General features: G+C 38.1%; 1 protein-coding gene across 1 annotated transcript in view; it reads right to left on the reverse strand.

The window, feature by feature from the left end:
* The window catches only part of LOC108670583, a 35,618-nt gene that overhangs the window by 5,759 nt on the left and 7,483 nt on the right, over positions 1–22,376 (reverse strand). Inside the window, exons 3-4 of the mRNA XM_018158048.2 lie at positions 704–856; positions 76–251 (exon numbers count right to left, since the gene is read on the reverse strand). Coding sequence (XP_018013537.1) covers positions 76–251; positions 704–856 — 329 coding nt within the window. The remainder of the gene's footprint in view (positions 1–75; positions 252–703; positions 857–22,376) is intronic.

A 22,376-nucleotide genomic window follows, 5' to 3' on the forward strand; every position in this document is an offset into this window, starting at 1 on the left:
TTATTCTTATGATTATAATCATTCTAATTATTTTATTTCTGGAGAATACTTGATTCCCAAGACATCAAGTCTGACCTGCAAAACTTCATTAATTTTAGTTTGTCTTATGACATCAGCGTCAAAGTTTGTGTCCATGGGACTGAGGGAGCGACCCTCTCTCTCCAGCGCCGACGCCGGCGACCAGATCCCGGGGACGGTGCCCTTCAGGGACAGATTCAGGGGCTCGTCCTTCTCGGGGGAAACTGGCGGTCCTTTAATGGAAAAAATTCAGTTTTAGCCAGAGATATAAATCATACATAGTATGGAACATGTCAATGAAAAATTTAAGTTTTAGCCAGAGATATAAATAAACGGAAAATGTCAATGTATATTAATTTTTATAAAACTACAATAATTTACTGTAAGTTACTGAGAAATCTATCGTTGCCTCCCATGCATGGCCGCGAACTTCTAGTTTTTAAATACTAGTAGGAAATATTTGTGTATCATCAATAGTTTTACAAAATTCAAGGAAGCGGCTTGCTTGAGTTCAAAAGTATCGATTTTGAACACATGAGGGACAATTAATTCAATTATGTTTCGTTCCAGATTTCTTGTTGTCTTCGTTTTATTTAAAATGAAATGACAAATTTCGTGAAAACAAAACCTAGATAATAAAAATAAAGATAAAATAAATAGAACATAAATAAGCTATAATTCTTACTCTTGATGGTGAGGTTGAGGGGGCTGGTGAGGGGAGGTGGGACGGTGGCGAGGGGAGGCAGGGGGAGACCCCCAGACAAGGGGGTATTCCAGGCCCCCCATCTTCCCCCCAAGGGGGACGGAGCCATGGCTCCCGCTGCGGGGCTGTCACTGTCTGCACAGTTACAATGAACATTTAAACTAATTATTTTTAAAAATAGAGGTCATTAAGTAAGAGTCAATGAAGCTGAAGATGTAATTTAAGGTAAATTTAATCACTTCTGTCATTGGAACAAAATTTATGAAATAATAATCATAAAATTACATCTATATTTATGTCACTTTAATTTATAATGATACTAGAATAATAATGTATAGTAATGATCTTAGATGCATAATGTAATAATGCATTATCCGGAGTGTCCGTTCACAATACAGGAAGCAATTTTAATCAATGAAATCGGCCACGCGGTTTTTGAAATTTTACACGCTAGTCCCGTAGACTTTTTTACCTCACGGTTTAAAATTATCTATAATCGTGAATACTTTTTTATGCGTTTCCATTTATTTCCCGATCCATTCCTTTTGGTAAACCAAATTCATCAAACAATTCAACTTCTAAAGGATGGTCAATTGCGCTTATGCAGCGCCTACATTTGATGGTCGACTCCGTTTGATTAACTTCTTTCGTTTAGGTTTTTTATAGCTATAATGAAATTTAAACATGGCTAATGATGTTCCAGAAGGAGCAAAATTTTTAATTAAACAAATTTTTGCAGGATTTAGAATTAGTTACAGAGCTATATCCATTTGCAACCACGGAAATCTCCCGGCACACGAATATTCTTGTCGTGAAATTCGCTCGTTTAGAACACAAAATCCGTAGCCAAGATAAAAATCCACAAAGAACATTTGTGAATTCAAATCCACAAATTTGTATTACATATATAATGAAAATATATATATAATTATATTGATATTTTTGTGCTGTTTAATTAAAAATATACTCAGTACACACATAGGCTGGGAGATTTAATTGCGAGTGGGAAGTCAATTGGCGATTGCACTCTATGAGCCTTCACTGTAAGTGACAAGTTTTCAAATTACTAACTTGGATAAAAGGCTGGAACGAATTAGAAGGTTTGCAAAGATCTGAAAATTCGTACAATGTAAATATTTGTAAGAACAAATAAGTGATATGTGCATTATATAAGTAAGAAATTAGTATAATTGTTTTCAGTGTCAAAGGAAATTTGGTGGGTTGAATCGTTGATAAAAGTAACGAGACAGCAGATGTTTTTGATGCAATCGGAAGCTAAGCTACAAAGAGGCAGCGAGATCCGTGTCAAGTTTTATGGCAGCTAGACATGTTTGTGTCATAAACACTGCACCATATCAGCCATAAAGACACGTATTGTTCCTACTTAATCAATTTATTCGTCATGATCATAAAAGTGCGAGTGGTTATGTTTTCATCAATCATTTTTTAAAAGAAAGTTTAATAAATATATTCTTTAGAAAACGTGGCAAAGTTTTGTAGGCAGCCTGAACCTGAAATTCGATTGGTGAAGATCATTTCTGCCGAGACATGGGCAGGAATAAATTATTTTGAAATGCAAAGATTTTCACTTTAATGTACACAAAAGTCCTAATAAAACTCACTTGAATTACAATTGTTCATAACATGCTCTCAAACTAAAATGAAATACTCGAATAATTAGCACCTGTCATGATTAATTGCGATAATTCTTTAGAGGTCACGCTTAGTCCAGGGGACTTTTTTGACGATAAACACGGAAACAACTTTTAATCGGCCAGAGCTACGCCTAACTGTAGGAGCTTCCTCAATGAGAAACGTATTCGGAAGATACTTCGTCAAGGATGACATCGCTTCCACACGACGCATTATAGGTGCCAGCATCTCCCATACATCCCAAGGGATCGCGGTCAAAATGTATGCAAAAACAACGTGAATGTGCACGATGCGTGAACATTACGAGGAAATTACTCCACTCGCTTCTGACGAGCGTAGCACCGAATGCTAATCACTGAACGCTTCGCTGGTGTTGGTCGTTAACGGACGTTGCTGCTTAACGGCTGTCGAGACAAGGTCGGTAAAAAATCAAAATTTTCGATTGCGTTAAGATTTGACGGCCATCATCACAGTGATGGTTAAAAAATTTCTTTAATAGAAATTGGTTGTCATACTGAAGTTAGTCCATCGTACTAAAACATCGGCTCTATTAAAATATATATCTTCGATTCCACCGTGATGATAACTACGCTCTTGCCAGTTTTAAAAATTGAAATTCCAGATATTGGTTTTCAGCGACTGCCATTGTCAATTACGGTTCATGCTATTAGGCCGATGGACTGATATGGAAAATTAAAATTGATGAGACTAACTCTTCATTTGGAGTCTTAATATTATTAACAAATTTTTTAAATCTACCGCCAAAAGTTTTTACTGTGTAATGAATAGTAATTGCTAGCTAATTTATGAAGTTTACTGTGATTATTCATGAGAGGACAATATCAAAACAAACACAATTATTTTTGTTTTTAATTATTTTGCTCGTAAGTGTACCTCAGTTGACGCATGCAGCGTCTGTGCGGCATACCAGATGTTAAAAATACAAAAGCTCTGCTAGTTGCAGGACCTCTGTATTTTTCGGTAATTTTATGAGCATCGAACTTTATATGGTGACATTATGATCGCTTGCGACGCTCGTGATGTATTGTAATGAAAAGCTGACACACGGTTGGGTAATGTCTTAGCTATTGTCTTTATATTTTTTAATCGAGCTCCCTTCGAGCTTGACTCCCAAGCCTTAATAATCAGGGAAAGCAAACTGACCAAATTAGTGAGAAAACTGCATTAAGTCATTTTATTACTAATAGATTATTTTAATATACGTTAATGAGACAAAGCAACAGATTCTCAACCATTCGGGTATAATTGATCTAACTAGGCGACTCTCAAAGCGACTAAAAAATCAGTCTCAGATTCAATGAACGGAAACGTCGAGGAGAATCTAATCGAAATTCGAGTAGAGAGTGAGAGTGCAATAAAGTTTTCTTGCAGTGAGCACATGCTGATATAAAAATATCTGCGATCAGTCGTTACTCTTCAACGGCCGCCCAAACGCCGGCAATAATTATATAAAAAACGGCTAATATAAAAATATTTACGACTAGTCGCCACTCATAGAAGGCCACAGCAACTTTCGCAATATTTATATAAAATAAAACGGCTAATGTAAAAATATCTACGACCAGTCGTCACTCATAGACGGCCGCCCAAACACCGGCAATAATTATATAAAATAAAACGGCTAATATCAAAATATCTACGACTAGTCGTCTCTCATAGACGGCCGCCCAAACTCTTACTAATTATATAAAATAAAACGGCTAATATAAAAGTATCTACTATATATTAGTCGATGCTTATAGACGGCCACCCATACACCGGCAATAATTGTATAAAATAAAACGGATAATATAAAAATATCTACGATCTGTCGCCACTCACGGACGGCCACCCATACGCCGGCAATAATAACGTAAAAAACCAGAAGCGGCGCGGCAGACGCGCGTGTCGCTGGCCAGCTGTTGCGACGCCGGCGCTCGTTTCCCTTTGGTTTGGTTTCCTCCAGCAAGCAATTAAGCGCCCGTGCTCAGAAGCCACCTTTTGGCTCCTGCACAGCCCTACCTGACCCTTTGACCCTCCCCCACCCTAACCTATCTCTCTTCCATCCCTGACCGATCCTCCCCTACCCTAACCTGTCCCTGACTGATCCTTCCTACCCTGACACATCCCTGACCGATCCTCCCATATAACCTCTCTCATCCCTGACTAAACCTTCTCTGTATCCCCCAACCCTGCTCCTCGTTGGTAGCCCCAAACCCTGCAACGCTCATGTAACCCCATCAACCACATATCAATCCTGCTGGAGTCTTGAATACACTGGGACTTTTCCTTTGCAGCAATCACCACCTGCTGAAAATCATCGCTAAGCGTTATAAAGAAATACTTTTTAAATACTTTTTATAAAACCAAGAACTTAACAATGCTTACAATTTATAGTGCTGAGATGGTTCAAGTGTTCATAAATAAAAATTATAATCAATACATAGACAAATCATTCATCCCTTCCATTCATGTTCTGTGTACAAAATTTGTGACTACAAAGCATCATGAGAAGGAATAGGAGCAGAGAAAGCTAAGATTATGAGCCCGAGCAAAACAGGGGCACGAGCAGGAACAGGGGAGTGAGCAGGAACAGGGGAGTGAGCAGGAACAGGGGAGTGAGCAGGAACAGGGGAGTGCGCAGGAACAGGGGAGTGCGCAGGAACAGGGGAGTGCGCAGGAACAGGGGAGTGAGCAGGAACAGGGGAGTGAGCAGGAACAGGGGAGTGAGCAGGAACAGGGGAGTGAGCAGGAACAGGGGAGTGAGCAGGAACAGAGGAGTGAGCAGGAACAGGGGAGTGAGCAGGAACAGAGGAGTGAGCAGGAACAGAGGAGTGAGCAGGAACAGGGGAGTGAGCAGGAACAGAGGAGTGAGCAGGAACAGAAGCGCGAGCATTTCAGGAACACCTGCTTGCTCCTCCTGCACCAGCTGCTCCTGCATCCTGTGCCCTCCTCCAATATCTTGTCTAGCCCCCCCCCCCTTTTTTTGTCTAAAATCTTACTTTTTACAACTTCCCAGTGAAAATTTACAGTCGCGGCAGCTTCTGATTGGGATTACCAGAAGCTGGGGCGACTCTAAATTTTGCTAGGGTTATTGTTCTCTGTGCTATGTTAAATTTGACCTTCTCTTGTCCATTTGATCCATCATCAATCATTATCTTCCTTAAACTCTTTGCAGACCTCAACTTTGTAGGTTGAATTCACAGATATTTTTAACTTTTGGAACGATGAAAACTTAACTCAATTCGCGTCGGAGTTTGGTCCAAACAACTAATTGATAATGATTCGCAAATTGGAAAATTATTTTCAAAAATAATCTATGTGCGACTCCTTTTCGAAGACCTTAATTTACATTCTAAAACGCCAGCTTCATTAATTACTAGATAATTTTGTGAGTGGCCTCCCAGACAATGATTCTAGTCAAAGTTCTTAAACAAGTTCTTGCCTCTTCATATCATAGGCTTCATTTTTTTTTGTAATCGCAAAGTTCGTGGACTGGTATGGCGGCCATGTTGTTCACGCTCGAGTGGACGACAGCATCGGACGGACACGCTTGTGATGGGGGCAGGTGGGGACAATATCCCTTCACCCTGCCTTCCATTTTCAACGCCAACCAACCTGAACCTCAGCTTTATCCTAACTTAAACCTAAACTTAGCCTTGTTTATCTGGCATCATCCCTGCACGAATTAATAGCTTAGTCTTAGTTAATTCCACAGATGGTCATTCCTGAAACCAACACCAAGTCACTTAATTAAAGCCCAGAATTGTCCCACACAAACTTGGTCAAGCAATAGAACTAACATATAAACCCGATGACCAAATTTAATCCTCGTAAAATTTATCCATATGCCACTTGTAACCCAAACTTTACCTCTTCGAAGTCCCATCAGATCTGAAGCCAAACTTATAAAACCTCTTTGAAACCCGACCACATCTCTCATGAACTCCGAACTGAACCCGACAAAGGAGGCTTCAGTTCGGATTCATTCATATTCTACACGTAGTTCGGATTCATCCAGTTCGGATTTATTCATATTCTTACATTCATTTTATACACAAAGCGCCAACTAAACCAAACCATTTCACATCTGAGCCTCGTCCATATATGTATGAATTTCTCTTGACAAAAATGTCTGTACTAAGGAGACGTGAGTTTGAACACGACGCTTTGAAGATGTAATAATACTAATGCGAGTACAATGACTATCATAATATACAAATATTTATAAGAAGCATGCAACAAAATAGACGCAAAAGGGCACGTGGGCTAGTACCCTCCATAGGGCACGTGGGCTAGTACCCTTCATAAGGCACGTGGGCTAGTACCCTCCATAGGGCACGTGGGCCAGTACCCTCCATAGGGCACGTGGGCCAGTACCCTCCATAGGGCACGTGGGCTAGTACCCTCCATAGGGCACGTGGGCTAGTACCCTCCATAGGGCACGTGGGCTAGTACCCTCCATAGGGCACGTGCACATAACGACGCCGCGGCAGCTGCATCGCCCGCATGCCACACCTGCTCGATCGTGTCGCCCCCGTGCCAAAATGGCCGCCTGATCACGGATCGGGATTATATATATGATCGAGGGTCGGGATTATATATATGATCGAGGGTCGGGATTACCGTAACGATCGTTAAGTCCTCGATGGTTTTGACTGCCATGCCTGCGATTGGGGGATTTGTTTGAAATCTGAATGGTAATTGGCCCGTTAATTTATTTAGTTTTTTCGTTTCGACAGTTCAGGATTCAATTTTTTCATAATAGATTTTGCATGATTTATTTAATGCAGTGTTTAAAAAAACTGCAGGTGCTAATAAATGTTAGTTATTAAAACATAGTTTGCAGTTTTTGCCTAAACTTTATGGTGCATGAAAAAGATAATATAAGAAGTAATTTGCGTTTAAAAAACTGTCTAAAGAGGCCATTTTTCCGATGTTAAACATGTACAATTCATTTCTTATTTCATTTTGAAACATTTTAAAAATTTTACTTTTTTAATATTTAAAACAAATTAATTTTTTAAAATTATTTATTCCTGCCAATTGATTCAAGCATTGTCTCAGACTTAACGCGAGTATGCAAATTCTCAGATCGATTGGACAGGGATTTGTGTGTTAAATATGGATTATAATATTTGTAGCAGAAAAACAACAAGATTTGAAGTTAAAGAGAAGTGTTGTAAAAATAAATGAAATTCAACCAAATAATCATCAACTATTATAATCATCAATGGAAAAAAACTTTTTGTAATTACATCTGTACGTCGTTTTTTACAACTGCTGCCTTGCAGTTGTATTGTATTACAGCTCAGTTCAAATTGGTGTTCATTCAAACCAATTTTGATAAGGCGATTCAATAAAAAACCTTCGTGTGTTTCTGAGAAAAACTGAAGATTATCATGCATGCATGAATGCCGCTAATGTAAATGACTTGATTGAATAATCGTACTGAATTCACGGCTGAATTAACTCTAATTAAGGTGCTAACACATTTACTAAAACTGTTATTTGTGTTTATTGAATGATGAGTAGAAATTGTTTTGCTGCAGAGTAAGTCTTAACGTCGACTCTGATCAGCTAAAAAATAACTGTTAGTTATTTTAAGTAGATATATTCACAATGTCGAACTCATATAAGTTCAGATATGGAATGCAAACGTCCGGCCGCCGAAAAACCACCGATAATTTCCGCACTGATGGTCCGCCATTTTGCATCGTTACCGCGAGGGTTGGTGAGGGCTGCATGGCTGCTTGGAGCCCTCATGCCCGCTACCTGCTAGTGGACGCGAGGGTTGATGTGAGGGTTCATCATTGAAGGTTCGTATGAGGGGTTTCTTTAATCAATAAGACGAGGGTAGATCAGCCGCGCACACGCGTTCAGTTCATGAGAAGAACTCTTGTTGGACTTTCCCATGACGTACCGAGGCATCAGAACGCTCCCTTACTCCCTCACTTTATTAGAGAGAGATTGTGGTGAGGTTGGAAATACCTTCCTTCTGCATTCCCAGTTTATTCAATCGGTATTGTGGTTGGTAATGTCTTTCATTATGAAGCCACCTCATTTTAAATAGTTTAAATCACTCCCTTTCTGCGCTCTCAATTTACTCAAAAGTTCTCGTGGTTGGTAATATTTCACTTCTTCTTATAATACTGCTTCATTTCAACAATCGCCACATATCTACTTTTCCCAGTAAGGATTAAAAACGTATTGGTTTTCATTTGGTCCTTGTCCACCTACACACCAGCTCGTTATGCTTTTCGTTAATAAGGATGATTTATAAACAGATTTTTTGATAAAAAAGGTTGCAGTTAAGGAAATGTCATATTTCCATCCATGTTAAATACGCCACAATAAAGTTAAATTTCAGTCAATTCTTATCTCTATTTTTCTCTGCTCTTCTTTTCCCCTCTTCTCTCTTCCTCTCTTCTTTTCCCATTCCACTTTCTTCCCCAACCCCCAAGCCCCGTCCTCCATATTGAGGTCCGGACGTCGATATTTCGAGTTCCTCAGTCACGGAACGACTCATCACGAACCGCATGCCTGCGCGCCGGCAACCCGTGACTTCGACTTATTCCGATGCTCCAAAAACAATCCATATTCAAGAATCTTTTGCAGCAAAAACTAATTTCAAAAACCAATAATACAGGTTATTTTTACGTAAAAAATAAGCTTATGGGTTGAGATACATGAAAATAAGTGACAAATTAGACGAACCTGATGGAATAAGCATTGAAGTCTATATGGAATAAAATCATTTAACAATTTTTTTCAACAACGATTAACTTCTGCACGTACACTAAAGCGATTTATTTTGCTTAATTTATCCCTCAACTAAATGATGCCAATTGATCGACCCTTGCTAAAAATTCCAATTATTATTATTAAACAGAATTAGAGCATTGACAAATATGTGCAACCTTACTCCATTGTCGATAAATATTGCATTATTCATTCGTGGCGTAGAAAATTACTATGATGATATGCTTCTTAAGAAAAAAAAAATAACTCCAAATCCCCCTCGGTCATCGCAACTGCTGGTTAGCTCGGCAGGCATGCGCTTGAGTGGCCGTGGCAGCGGTCGTTAGGTGACATCACGAGGCTATAAGGGCTGCTGTTGTTACGAAGATAAGGGCTAAAAGATCGCAGAGGGTAATTAAAGTCAGGGCTAACAGATCAGCAAGGGCAATAGGCGTATCCCCATGTACAGTCAATAGTTATTTTCTGTCTATTAGAAGTTGATATCCGATATTATAACCTGATACCTTTTTTGAGTCTATTTTCATCTAATATATTTCAATTTCGACTCTTAACCAGTATTTCCCCCTTTACTCGGATTTCAATTTTTTTAATTCACTCCGTGCGGATATATGTCCAGGCATTCTTTTACAAATTTCCGAATAACCTATTAATGGGAATAAAAATTCAATGAATGAGTAGATGCACCTAGCTTTTATAATCTTTAAAAAGATAAGACATTCAAAGCTTCTCAAAAAGAATCCTAGCCAAATATACATGACCCTCAGTCGTGCAATAAGTTATTTTCATCATTTTACGCTTAGAAATTATGTACACTATTGCACTATTGGGGTCCCCACCATTATAATAAACGCTGGCGGAAATTACTCGGAGACTGCAACGCGCTCTAAGGAGTGATCCTCGCAGTGTCGTGGCATCGAATCAATTTTATCCAGTGACTTCATGTTGATTTCTGGGTAATCCTGAATTTAAGAACTATTTTTCGAAAATGTAATCTATTCTATCATCAAGAAATCCACACGAAAAGTCATGATCAGAAAATTACAGTATGCTGGAAGATTTAGGAGACATTAATAGTAGGTTTTGAAACTTGCCATTATAAAGACGACAACAATGGAGACTGGACTTATTTCTTACTAATTTCTACTCGATTTGGAAGGATTACGTATTATTCGTAATTTGAATTTTTGCGGCGGAATACTGAAAAAAATAAATTAATTATATAAGAGAAATTTTCATAAAACATTACAAATATAAATTTCCAGGAAGGAAATATTTGTGATCATACCCTGAAAACTTCAACCGTATTTCCAGAAATACATTTTGTCGTCGTATCATCTTTAGCCCAACGATTTCTCCCACTGAAAGAAGATATCATTAAAAAATATAACTCAGTACTCAATGCAGTGAGTGACAGAGAGCGCATTTCTCATCGATAAAAACATGAAGTTACGGACGGACAGACGGACATGGCGAGCACATTAGTGCATTTTTTCACAAATGAGAAAATGCGCTAAAAAGCCAAATAAACGTTTGTGTCGCAAAAGAAATTTTCGCGGAGATGAACTTGGCAGGAAAAGAAGAGATCTTTCATTCGCCGTTCAAAGGCCAAGCCCTCGTGTACTCCGTCAATTATCAGGTATAGGCCCGGTGGTCGCACTCATCCTCTATCGATTAGCACTTAAACCTTTGGCGTCGCGGCTATCGACGTGATAACCTAAGCACGTGGTCACGCGTTACTAGTACAATCAGGAGGCGTTCGCAATCAGGGAACGTTGCGCATTCACTGTGTTCCATATCGATCCACGTTCATTATCAGTGAACGCTACGCAATGACTTTGCTCATTATCAGGCCTTGATCCCAATCAATTCGCGTAATGCTTCATCCATGCTCACATTTACTACGGTTTAAGTCTTTTCTCATTGGCGCTATTCACATTCATACAATGTTACTCATTTGTCAAACCTGCAAATCAATTAGTAAGTGCAATAAGAGTAAAAAGTGGCATTAAGAGATATTTTTTATGAGAAACATCACATTTGTCGAGGCTCCACTGCCGAGTATCATAACGATTTTTACAGTCCCCTATCTCAGAGCTTATCGACACCTGCTCCCTGTTGCTCCTCGGCGAGAAACTGTTGCTTCTGAGCCGCATAACACATGTTTAATTTGGGATGATATTTGTATTTATTTTGGGCTTTTGGAAGTGCATTGAACTAACTTTTTCCATGGATTAGAATTTAAGAACCTATTCATTGCTGGTTTTAGCTACAGATTATTTTTAACAATGGCTTTACAACCCGAAAAAACTAAAATCAGGGTGACTGGTTGCAAGTCAAGTCTTTCGTAAAATACACCTGCGTTTTCCTAAGCTTTTAAGCAAAGTGCTCCCTGAGTCAACTATAATGTCACTTTGGAGCCGGAATTAATAACACCCCTCTAGGATGGAGCAATTATCGCTATACGTACTGGGATAAATCTGAACCTGCAACTTGATAAGTGTTATAGTCGTTATCATGAACTAATTCCAATAATTTTAATATAAAAAGGGGCCACTCATTCGATGAACAAGCCAATTTTGTAATCCTTTCGTCTATCTTATTAAAACTAATTCTACAAAAAATGACAAGTGCGATAACTCTGCGCGTCTCATTTGTCAGAGACTCAGGATCTTTCATAGCGAACTCCCCCTACCGTGCTCTGTACACCGCCGAGGTGCCTTCTATATCATCTTATTGATCTTCAGTACCATGTACTAGTCTCTGACCTTCCAGATCAGCAAGCCATCGATCACGCGGGGTCGGTTCGCGTTGAAGCAATAATCGCGGTATTAGATTAGTCAATTAAATCATTGATGACCTCGACCAAACTGATCTTGTGATCCACGTAATAATATAAGAGCAAGTAATACGTTCAAATGCAGCGTTATCCCGGAACTCGAATATAATCCGTCCCGGAAGGAGCGGAAACGCCTATATGAGTCGACTTTGACAAAAAAATTTTGCACGTATAATATTCTTAAAGTCTCGGAAGTAACGACATCATTCAAATTTCCGAGCCAAGATTTTGTCAAAATTTTGTGTCAACTCCTTATTATGTCGAGTTACGAACCGACGGGACTTTCGAGGTTTCACTGTATATATTCTTTGAACAAGTTTTTCGATCAATAGATTTTGCAAATTGCTTCTATTTATCGAAATATTCTCGGAGGAACTTCTTAAAATTTTCGTAAGTAAATAAGAAAAAATTAAAAATGGCAGGCACGCGCACATCACTTGCTTTAAAGAAATAAAGTGAAATAACCTGCACCAAAATTTTCTCCTGGATAAGTTGATGAGTGTGGGAATATTTTGAACACTCGATTTCCTTTTCCGCCGCTGCCGTAAGACAGGAGCGATGGGAACTCAGCACGTGCAAGCTAACCCAGGAAATTGCTTAATTCGGCCAGGAGTCGGAAATAAAGTTGTGTGTTCGCGCGACGGAGGAAACAAACCGACATCTTGAGGCTGAATTATAAATTAAAAATAAAGTTGCGTATCCATGCTTATTAAGAAAAAAGTCTTCGGAACCAGCAAAATAATGCTGAGCGTTCGTGCTTCCGAGTAAACAAGCATCGGGGGCAGAATCATGGAGCACAAACAAAATTTGTGTTTTCGTGGTAGCGAGGAAGCAAAGCGACGCCTTGGAGCGGTATTATAAGATAAAAAGCCTATCTTGTATACGCATTACTGAGGAAATATGCTCCTTAAAGCAGAATTATGTAAGGATAAATAAGCTGTACATTTGTGCTACTGATCGAGCGATGCTCTGAGGCCAAATTATTATACCTGAATAAAGATAATTTTTATAGCAAATATAAAACAACGCGGAAGAATAATTACAGTACTGTAATTACGTTTATTACTGAACCGTTTATTACTGAAAATTACTGCGCAACCTTAAAACCTTTACCTGAAATTTTACTAAATATTCAAGAATTCGGTCACTCGGGTAAGGCTTGGACTAAAAATAAACCGTTGCGAGATAACAAGAAATTTCACACTTTTCTTTGAATAAGTTTCGCAGGCACATCCGTAAAAATAGCCTCGAAACAATCATAACATCGAAATTGTAATATAAGAATAAATGTACAAGCAAACAAAGCTATGCATCTCTTCTACATCGATCGAGTGCTAAGAACCCAGGGACACTGAGACATAAGAAGCAGCTGCTCTGTAGGGTCTCTATAATTATAATACTGCACCGAAGAGACGTAAACGCTCAGTAAACATACATCATATCATACAATATTATATAATATAATATATAATAGACGTTCAATAAAAAGTAGAATTGACATACAAAAACTGCAGGTGTATTATCGTTGGCATTGCGAACTGATGTATTTTGGAGCGCTGGTCTTCTTCTGTAACATATTTTTTATCAGGTTAGGTATAAAGAAATAATATTCATTTCGTTTTCATTATATATTGCCTCGTCATGCTGAAAACAGAAACGCGGACTGGCTTGCAAATCGTGCACTGAAGAAAGAGAAACGCCTTCGTGCTCTGAACACACGAAAATTTTCGTTTTTAACTTGGTAACGCAAACTTATTTTAAATGTAGTGAGGCTTCATTTATCGTAAGGGGAGACATGAGTTCGTAAATTTATAATAATAACTTCCCACACCATCCGTCGCAAGAAGACTCCTCCACAACTCGTCGTTTATCTCATCCAACATAAATAGCAAACTCAATAAATCGACGTAGGGCAATATTCATCCTAAGAAGGAATTTTTCTCACTAGCCCTTGTAAAGTTTCATCAACTGCCAGCTATAGGGACTGCGTCACAAGCCTCGTAGGTATGAGACTCACCTCTCAGCTGCCTCAAGTCTCATCCATCTCAAGTATGAGACTCACCTCTCAGCTGCCTCAAGTCTCATCCATCTCAAGTATGAGACTCACCTCTCAGCTGTCTCAAGTCTCATCCATCTCAAGTATGAGACTCACCAACGTTCGCCGCGTTCTGATACTCATCAATTAGCGCGTCATCGCGCCTGTTTACGCGCGCCGCTCAAGTTCATGCGCACCGCAATTACGCATGTCGCTCCGCAAGAGGAAATTAAAGGCGTTACTGTCTTCCGAGGCGAATATCAAGAAGAGCTTGCCACGGAAATTAAATAATCTGCGTTACGTTTGCGGACAACAAACTAGAATTTAGCTTTAAAAATTTCCAAGCGGAGATCCAATGCTCGAAATTCTCTATATCCTTAGACATGAATAAATTATGAAATAATCCATGTACACAATGTACAAGGATTATTATTTTTCAATAAACGTATTATTTGTATTATTTTGCAATAAAAATTCTTGTAAACGGTACGATGAAAAATATAAACCGCAAAAAATTTACTCCGTACCCTCAAAACAATCCGTAAAATTAACAATGAAAATTAAATAAAAACAAAATATCTATAAAATTTTAAAGCTTAAAATAAATGAACCTCCTTCCAATACCCGACCCAACACACCGGAATCTTCGTCAGAGTCCCACATCGTCTCTGATCGTCTCCACATATTGCGCTATACTGAAGCTCTGCGTTCAGTCGTTGCTTATGTTATAGGGACGATATAGTCATGCTGGTAGTACACCACCTGTGTCGAAAAATCTTATGCTGGTAGTAGGTAAGATCCACCACCTGTATACTTAACAAGCAGTCATAGAAGTACTACTGATTGGATACCTCTGATGCAGGCACCACCTGTCCAGCATTGTTTGAATCTCTTACATGGTGCGCAGCTTGCGGTTCTGCATTGAGATGCGGCAGTGATCTTAAACTCACCACCTGGCTTGTCAAGCCAACTGGGATTCTACCAGCTGCATACCGGCATGTAGTGCAAGAATCTCATCCCGTGGTGGAGATTTTCTTAGAGATTTTTTAGGGATTTATTGCAATAGGGCTTATTGCGCTGAAACCGAGGGTAGCGTTGTCTCGAAAGTGTTAATTTAGTGCATGTTTAAGGTGATAAAATATGGAACTTGCAAATTTCCCTTTAAAATAGTAGCCTATGTTGGGTTCAATTAAAAAAAATGAGTTGTTTTTTGAAAGCAGTGGTAAGAGCTGCTAACAAAACCGCGGGACAAGCGTGGAAGTTGGTAAAAATTTTTATAGAAGTTGAGAGGTAATTTTTGTTTTTCGTAGTCTAACGGTTAAAAATTCTGTTCATTGCCTTCATAGTTGGTTCAATCGACACACGAGCGGCAAGCCTAGAAAACCGGTTTGGTAGGAAGGGATTGGGTGGGTCGAGATGAGAAGTGTTGCGTCTTGATGATCAGTGCTTGCCAATGTTGAGTTTGGTATTGAATGAGTTATCAATTTCTTTTGCGTTGAAGCATCTGTGTTGCCATTTGTACGGAATGCAGCACTGCATGAATGCTGTAGGGATAACGCTTTACACTGCAACATTGAGACAGTTGCTGGCTCATTTTTGAGAGGAGAAGTAAAAATTGCATGTTCATCTGAGAGTCTCAAGGTATGTGTCTAAATATAATCGAAAAAAATTACATGATCGATCGCAAATTATAGAGCGTTATCATTTGTTGTAAACAATTATCGTTCATTTCAACATTTTGATTGTTAACATCAAAAGGTTCATCATTAACCCGGCAATGTATGGCATTAATTAGCCTGATAAATTCGAATCCCATTATACTGAATCAGATACTTAGCAAAGTGTCATCTTTATCGTGTATAAATATAAATTAATATCACTTACACATGCATATTACAGAATTTTTTTATTTATAACCATTTGAGTTTTTATTATAACGTTACATAAATTTATTATGGTGATCATTTAACGAAAAGCCTGGCGCACGGCTGATAAGCCACTTGTGGCTGCTGACTGGCTGATGAGCTGAACGAGGTGTACCTGATGGCTGATCATTGAGTGATCAGGTGGCAGCAGCCAGGTGGCTGAGGTGGCAGATGGCACGCGGAGGCCGCACGCGCACATGCGGGCGGCGAGCGCAGAAAGAAGGCCTACAGTAGTGGTAGTGGTAGTGGTAGTGGTAGTGGTAGTGGTAGTGGTAGTGGTAGTGGTAGTGGTAGTGGTAGTGGTAGTGGTAGTGGTAGTGGTAGTGGTAGTGGTAGTGGTAGTGGTAGTGTCAGTGGTAGTGGTAGTGGTAGTGGTAGTGGTAGTGGCAGTGGAAGTGGTAGTGGAAAGTGTAATGTTAGTATTTGTTGTAGTGACGGGGGTAGCAGGATTTTTGCAACTGCAGCTAAGAAAATCCGCATAGCACTCTTTATCTTTAAATTTGTATATAATTTGTTCGTCCTAATATTGTAACTTAGGTCATGTTCTCCTCAGATATCAACTTATTTCTATATCGCTTTTATTTTATACTGATATTTAGAAATCTTTTGTATACCTTCGAGCAACATGAATTCTACCAAAAATGTCTCCTAGAAATCTCTTTCTCTTCATAATTTTGATGTTTTCTCTATTTTGAAAAGGTCCTGTTTCATTTTACTCTCACCCCACTCCCTATTCCTCTTCACCACACCCGCCCCACCCGCCAGTTGGTGTGCCGGTTGAACAACCCACCCCTCCCCTTAATTGGGTAACGGCGCCTGCCGGGTTACCTGGTGATTACCTGGTGGGTACCTGGTGGGTAACTGGTGGTTACCTGGTGGGTACCCTCACACATGCCCCTGGCTACCGTGGGTAGACAGCATTCGGTTACCTCATAAAATAATTATGACTAACACGTAACGTGATTTTATTGCTTATTACTATAACGAAATTTGTATTTGTTACAGTGAACGATTAAGACAAAATATTATTAAGCACAAGCAAATAACCATAATTAACTCTTTCGCAATGTATCTCGCTCGTGATAAGCTAGAAATCAACGTAGAAAATAATCAAATTAATTTATTCAATTTATTATTCAACTCATTTTGTCTGCCTCAAGCTCGTCTCAAAGTCTTCCTAAGACGCAGTCGCTTCCGCGTGCTCCAATCTCTTCAAATTGTTCAGGTTTGGGTGGCGGTCTGGCAGCACCATATGGCCTACGGTTGGCCTTGCCACTCAACAACGTAGCTTGATTTTACACTCCTGGGCAATTGCAGATTGATTAAATTTAAACGTCCTTCAGTATAGTTTCTTATCGTATCATTTTACCAACCCTCGAAGTTGAAATTAATCAATCGACAAACCACGTTAAGAGGCTTTTGGTGTAGAAATATCAATTCACTTATCAGTCTCAAGATTAAATCGCACACTAGATTTAATATCTGCTCAGGATATTAAGTGTATTGGTTAAATTAATCCCACCCACCGTACCGCCTCAACAGCCGGTATGCGGAAGCCTGATGCGCCGCGCTCACGGTATTTTTCATTGCTCGTTTTTTACCTTCTTTGCTTTATTTCAGTTTGGAAATAAATATGCTGGTTCAAGCAGCTGATACTTTGAATTTGCTTCTTTAATAGATCTAGAACATGTTAGCTTGTAATATAAAAGTGTGGCTTAATGCTTTTCACAAAATTAGAGTTGATACAATGTAGTATATTCCTAGTTCAGTTGTTCGACTATTGCTGCTAAAGCGACTACTGACACTGTTTTACATTCATTGTGTTTCAAGTTCGTAAAAATTTGATTTTTAGGTATACTGATCGTTATAAAAGATCTAGGGCAATTAAAAAATTACTATATGTTTTATACTACTCAGGTATCCACGATAGTTTTGATACAATACATTAAACCTGATTAAGTCACCCACACACATATACGGAAACAACTAATTGCCATTCCTTTCTAACCTAACAGCAATTTTTATTGATAATTTGCTTTTTTTAGTGCATGTTGAACTTGAATGTAAGCTTATGTTGAATCTGAGTGTTATTCATGCTGAACCAAAAATGTAGTTTATGTTGAACTTGAGATGAACTTCATATTGAACATTAGATGTAGGTCAAGTTGAACTTAAGACATGTAGTTCCCTTAGAGTAATATGTAGTTCATTTCGAAAATTTTAACATTGAAACATTTATAAAAATGAAAATTCTTTTTTTTAATGTTATGAAGGTAATATTTAGTTCATTTTGAACTCGAGATGAACTTCTTATTGAACTTGAGTGTGAATTCATGTTGAACTTAAGATTAAGTTCATAGTAAACACAAGATGTAAATCGTGATGGAGTTAAGATCTTCAAGTTTAAGTTGGACTTGAGATATAGTTAATGTTAGACTTAAGAAATATGTAGTTCTTTTAAAACTTGTGATGAATTCAAGTTTAACTTGAGATTCAGTTCAAGTTGAACTTAATACGTAGTTAATTTGAACATGCGATAAATTTCAATTTGAAATTAAGATGTAGTTCACGTTGAACTTGAGACAAAGGTCAAGTTAAACTTAAGATGTAGTTAACGTTAAATTAAAGATGAAAATCAAGTTAAACATAAGATATTGTTCACGTTGAACTAAAGATGAAGGTCAAGTTAAACTCAAGATATAGTTCACGTTATATTAAAGATGAAGGTCAAGTTAAGCGTAAGATAAAGTTGAAGTTGAACTAAAGACGAAGGTCAAGTTAAACTTAAGTAGTTCACGTTGAACTAAAGATGAAAGTCAAGTTAAACATAAGATGTAGTTCCCGTTGAACTAAAGATTAAGGTCAAGTTAAACTCAAGATAAAGTTGAAGTTGATAGCACAATGATGAGCGCAACGCGCACGTTGCCGCACAGATTGCAGGCGGCCGCGGTAAGTTCGCCGCCCTGGCGCGAAAGGTAAACCGACCACCGCTCGCCCCAGCTGTTGTTATCCTGCGTTCACGTGCATCAGCTGGCCGTATCATTCTAATGCTCAACTCGGCAGACGTTTAAATCTTTAAACGAGTGTTTCTTAAATATTGTATGTATCTAAACTTCTAACCGCTGATGTTGTTATCCTGCGTTCACGTGCATCAGCTGGCCGTATCATTCTAATGATACGACAGACGTTTAAATCTTTTAAACGAGTATTTTTTATATATTATGTGCGTCGAAACTTCTCACCGCTGATTGAATCTAATGGAAAAGTTTGTTCATTGGGTGAACAGACTATTCGATTTATTGCACGAATTAGACAACATTCTAACTAAAACATTCCTTTGCATTATGTTGGTAATTTTGCTTGAAAATGTGGCTATATTGTAAATACGCATATGCTCATCAAAATCAAGCAGCATTATTGAAAATGGTAACATTGAAAATAGTATTTTCATTCTTTGAAAATGATTATAAAACATTGAATCTAATATCGATTTTATTATAAATAGAGACTTTTTAATAAATTCCACAGGTTTGCTTTATTTTTCAAGAAAAAATTTCTTTCCGTAAATTAAATTTAATTGACTGGAGAATTGAAGTGTCGTGGTGGCGCACGAGAAGGATGAGGAAGAGAGCCTCCTAGGGTGACGAATCTGCTATGTGCCAGGCGCGTCCTTTCCAATTTAGGCAACAAAATAAAATCATTTGAGAGAAATCAATTTATCCTGTCCATTAGTTACACGCGTTCAAAGATTTTTCTCCTTTGGGCTCGTTTGAAATCGTTGCAATTTTTCCTTTTATAGGGCAAAAACATTTTGCTTGTTGTATACAATTTAGATTGTTCGAGTATTATATTTTTTTCAGAAAATTTTCATGGCGAGTCTTGAAGCCCTAAGCATTAAACATGTTGTCTTTTGAAATTTAAACTATTTTAGAAATGCTTAATTTCTCAAATCAAACTCTTATAAAATAGGGTCGTGTGGTTGGTCGTAACGTCGTCATCGCTAAAAACATTTTGTAAACCATGGTTTTTAAATCCTGATGAATACTTATAGAGTCGAAAAGAGTTTCTACCATGTTATATATTCATACATTACACTCACTAGAACGTTGATAAATAAAATTCTGTAATACTTAATACTTATTTAATATTTTTGAATACATTCTTCGAATGCGCATAGCTAACTGATTCAATTCAGGTGCTTCAGAATCTTTAATCTTAATTCCAAAATTATTCGTCCATGAATCAATAATTCTGCACAGGCACAACCTATGTACATTAATCGGAACTTGTGTTTAAATTTACACAAGCCTCATTATCCCTCCAAACTTGAGCCATTAGCATGACTTCAACTTTATTATTGCAAGCCTTCGCTTAGCACGGGCCACTCACGTAAAAAATATACGTAATTTGCTCGAACAAAAACTTCGTGCAAAACTCAAGACTTGTACGACGCGTTATAAGCAAGGGTTGCTTTGTTGTAAAAGTGTAGGTTGTTTTTAAACATTTCGCTGTACGACTCATGATATTTCTGGCCCCGACCTGTTAAAGGTAAACCGCTAATATTGCACATTCCTTTAATGTTGAAGATATAACATTCGTGTTACAATACTGTATCAAACATCTAATTTGCTCTATGTAATGCTTTTTAGAATAATATTCGTATCAAAATACTATATCAGACATCTAATGTGCTCAAATGAGAGCTTTAATTTTATTTTTCGGGCACTATGACATCCCACAATTATCAATATTAATGATAATTACTCCGTTAACTGATGTCTCTATACGGACTAAAGCAAAAGTACGCAAATGGCTTATTTAATTGAAACGTGGGCAGACAAATTTAATTACATCTTCAAGCGAAAATTCAAGTCCGAGCACTAATATTTCCATTTCGGGGAATATTAACGTCACCCCATCACTCTTTCCCTCGGCACGAACAGTATCGTCAACCTAACAACCTTTCACTTGAAATGAATTCTAAAATTCGCTTTTCCATGTCTTTTCTTAAATCAATCTTCCGGCAAATCAATTCCCCGACAACTGCTACCAACATCAACACGCCCTAGTTCCCCAGTGCAGCGCCGTAATGTGCTGTGCAATCCTAAGCAGCTTGTCGCAACGTTTTAAATTCGCGCCCAGATTGAGCGTAGCAAGTTTTTGCGCGCACCAACTTAGCAGGTCGATGACGAGTCAATGTGAGACTAACGATCCTCGTGAAGAAAACATGCAGCCTTCCGGCGTCTTTATAATCATGCTGGTTGTGAGACGCGCGTTCAGATTTGTTGAAGACTGTGAGAACATTTGTAGTCTTCTGTGATTGAGATTTTTATTGTTTTAACATTTAATATATAGATTTATTCTTTTACAGTTCTGTTAGGTGTATTGGAGTTGAGTAATGTTGTTTGCTCATGTAGTATATTCTTATTGATTATTAAAGAACAAAAATAAAATCATCTACGCAAAGGATGCATATTTAGGTTAGGAAATGCCATGAGTGTCATCCATAGAAAAAACCCTCGCGTTGTAAATCCTTCACCCTGAAGCCCGGCCTCGATTACCATTTTACTGTATTAATTTGAATGCATAGATTACTACTGAGCTCGTTAACCTCTGCCAAATAACACGAATACACCATTGAACTTTTGATGACCGTTAACTTACGACGTTCGTTGAAAATAATTTCGTAGCATCTGGGTCATGTGAAATCGATGAGATAAATAGGTGCAAAAATGAACTACTACAAACTTGAGGAGGAACGTTGATTATTCATCAATGGACTTGATGGAAGTTACTTCAACTTCACAAACAAATCTGAATCAGAGCCGCGATATATAACAATCAGCTTTCATTGAAGTTTAGCGATTAAGATTGTCTAAGAGAAGCATATTAGTAAGTCAGAATAGCGGAGTTGATGGCGTGGCATACGTACATACGTCAATGAAAAAAGTCGATGCCAAGGCGCCAATTAACAAGATTTGATAAGGAAGATGGACGTTGAGAAACTTTAAATCTTCCTAAAATTTATCTTACTAATTGGATCGAAGATTTATGAACAATTTTCAAATAAGAAACACAAATATTTGTTAAATGAATCTCTTTCTAAATAATTCGAAAAAGCAGCAGTAACTATTGAATTTTACTTATAAATTCTTCGGCGTTTAGTGTTAAGGAAGTTTATTTAATTTATTTTCTCTATCCTCGTCACTCTAAATTTTTTATTGCTGTTTTATATTTTTTTTCTTAATTTTCTTGTTCATGACACTATTTTTTCACCATCAAACATTCTCCTGCCGTATTGAAGACAGGAAGCTGGTCTAGTGTAACAACAATGGTACGTATCATAACGTATAACGTATCATAACTTGAATGGATTTAGAACTTGACTTAAAAATTGACTAGACTTAAATTGGCTCACCGGTTCGTTTCATCCAAGATTCATAG

The sequence above is a fragment of the Hyalella azteca genome, unplaced genomic scaffold (assembly GCF_000764305.2).
Source record: "Hyalella azteca isolate HAZT.00-mixed unplaced genomic scaffold, Hazt_2.0.2 contig11947, whole genome shotgun sequence".
NCBI classification, from domain to species: Eukaryota; Metazoa; Arthropoda; class Malacostraca; order Amphipoda; family Hyalellidae; genus Hyalella; species Hyalella azteca.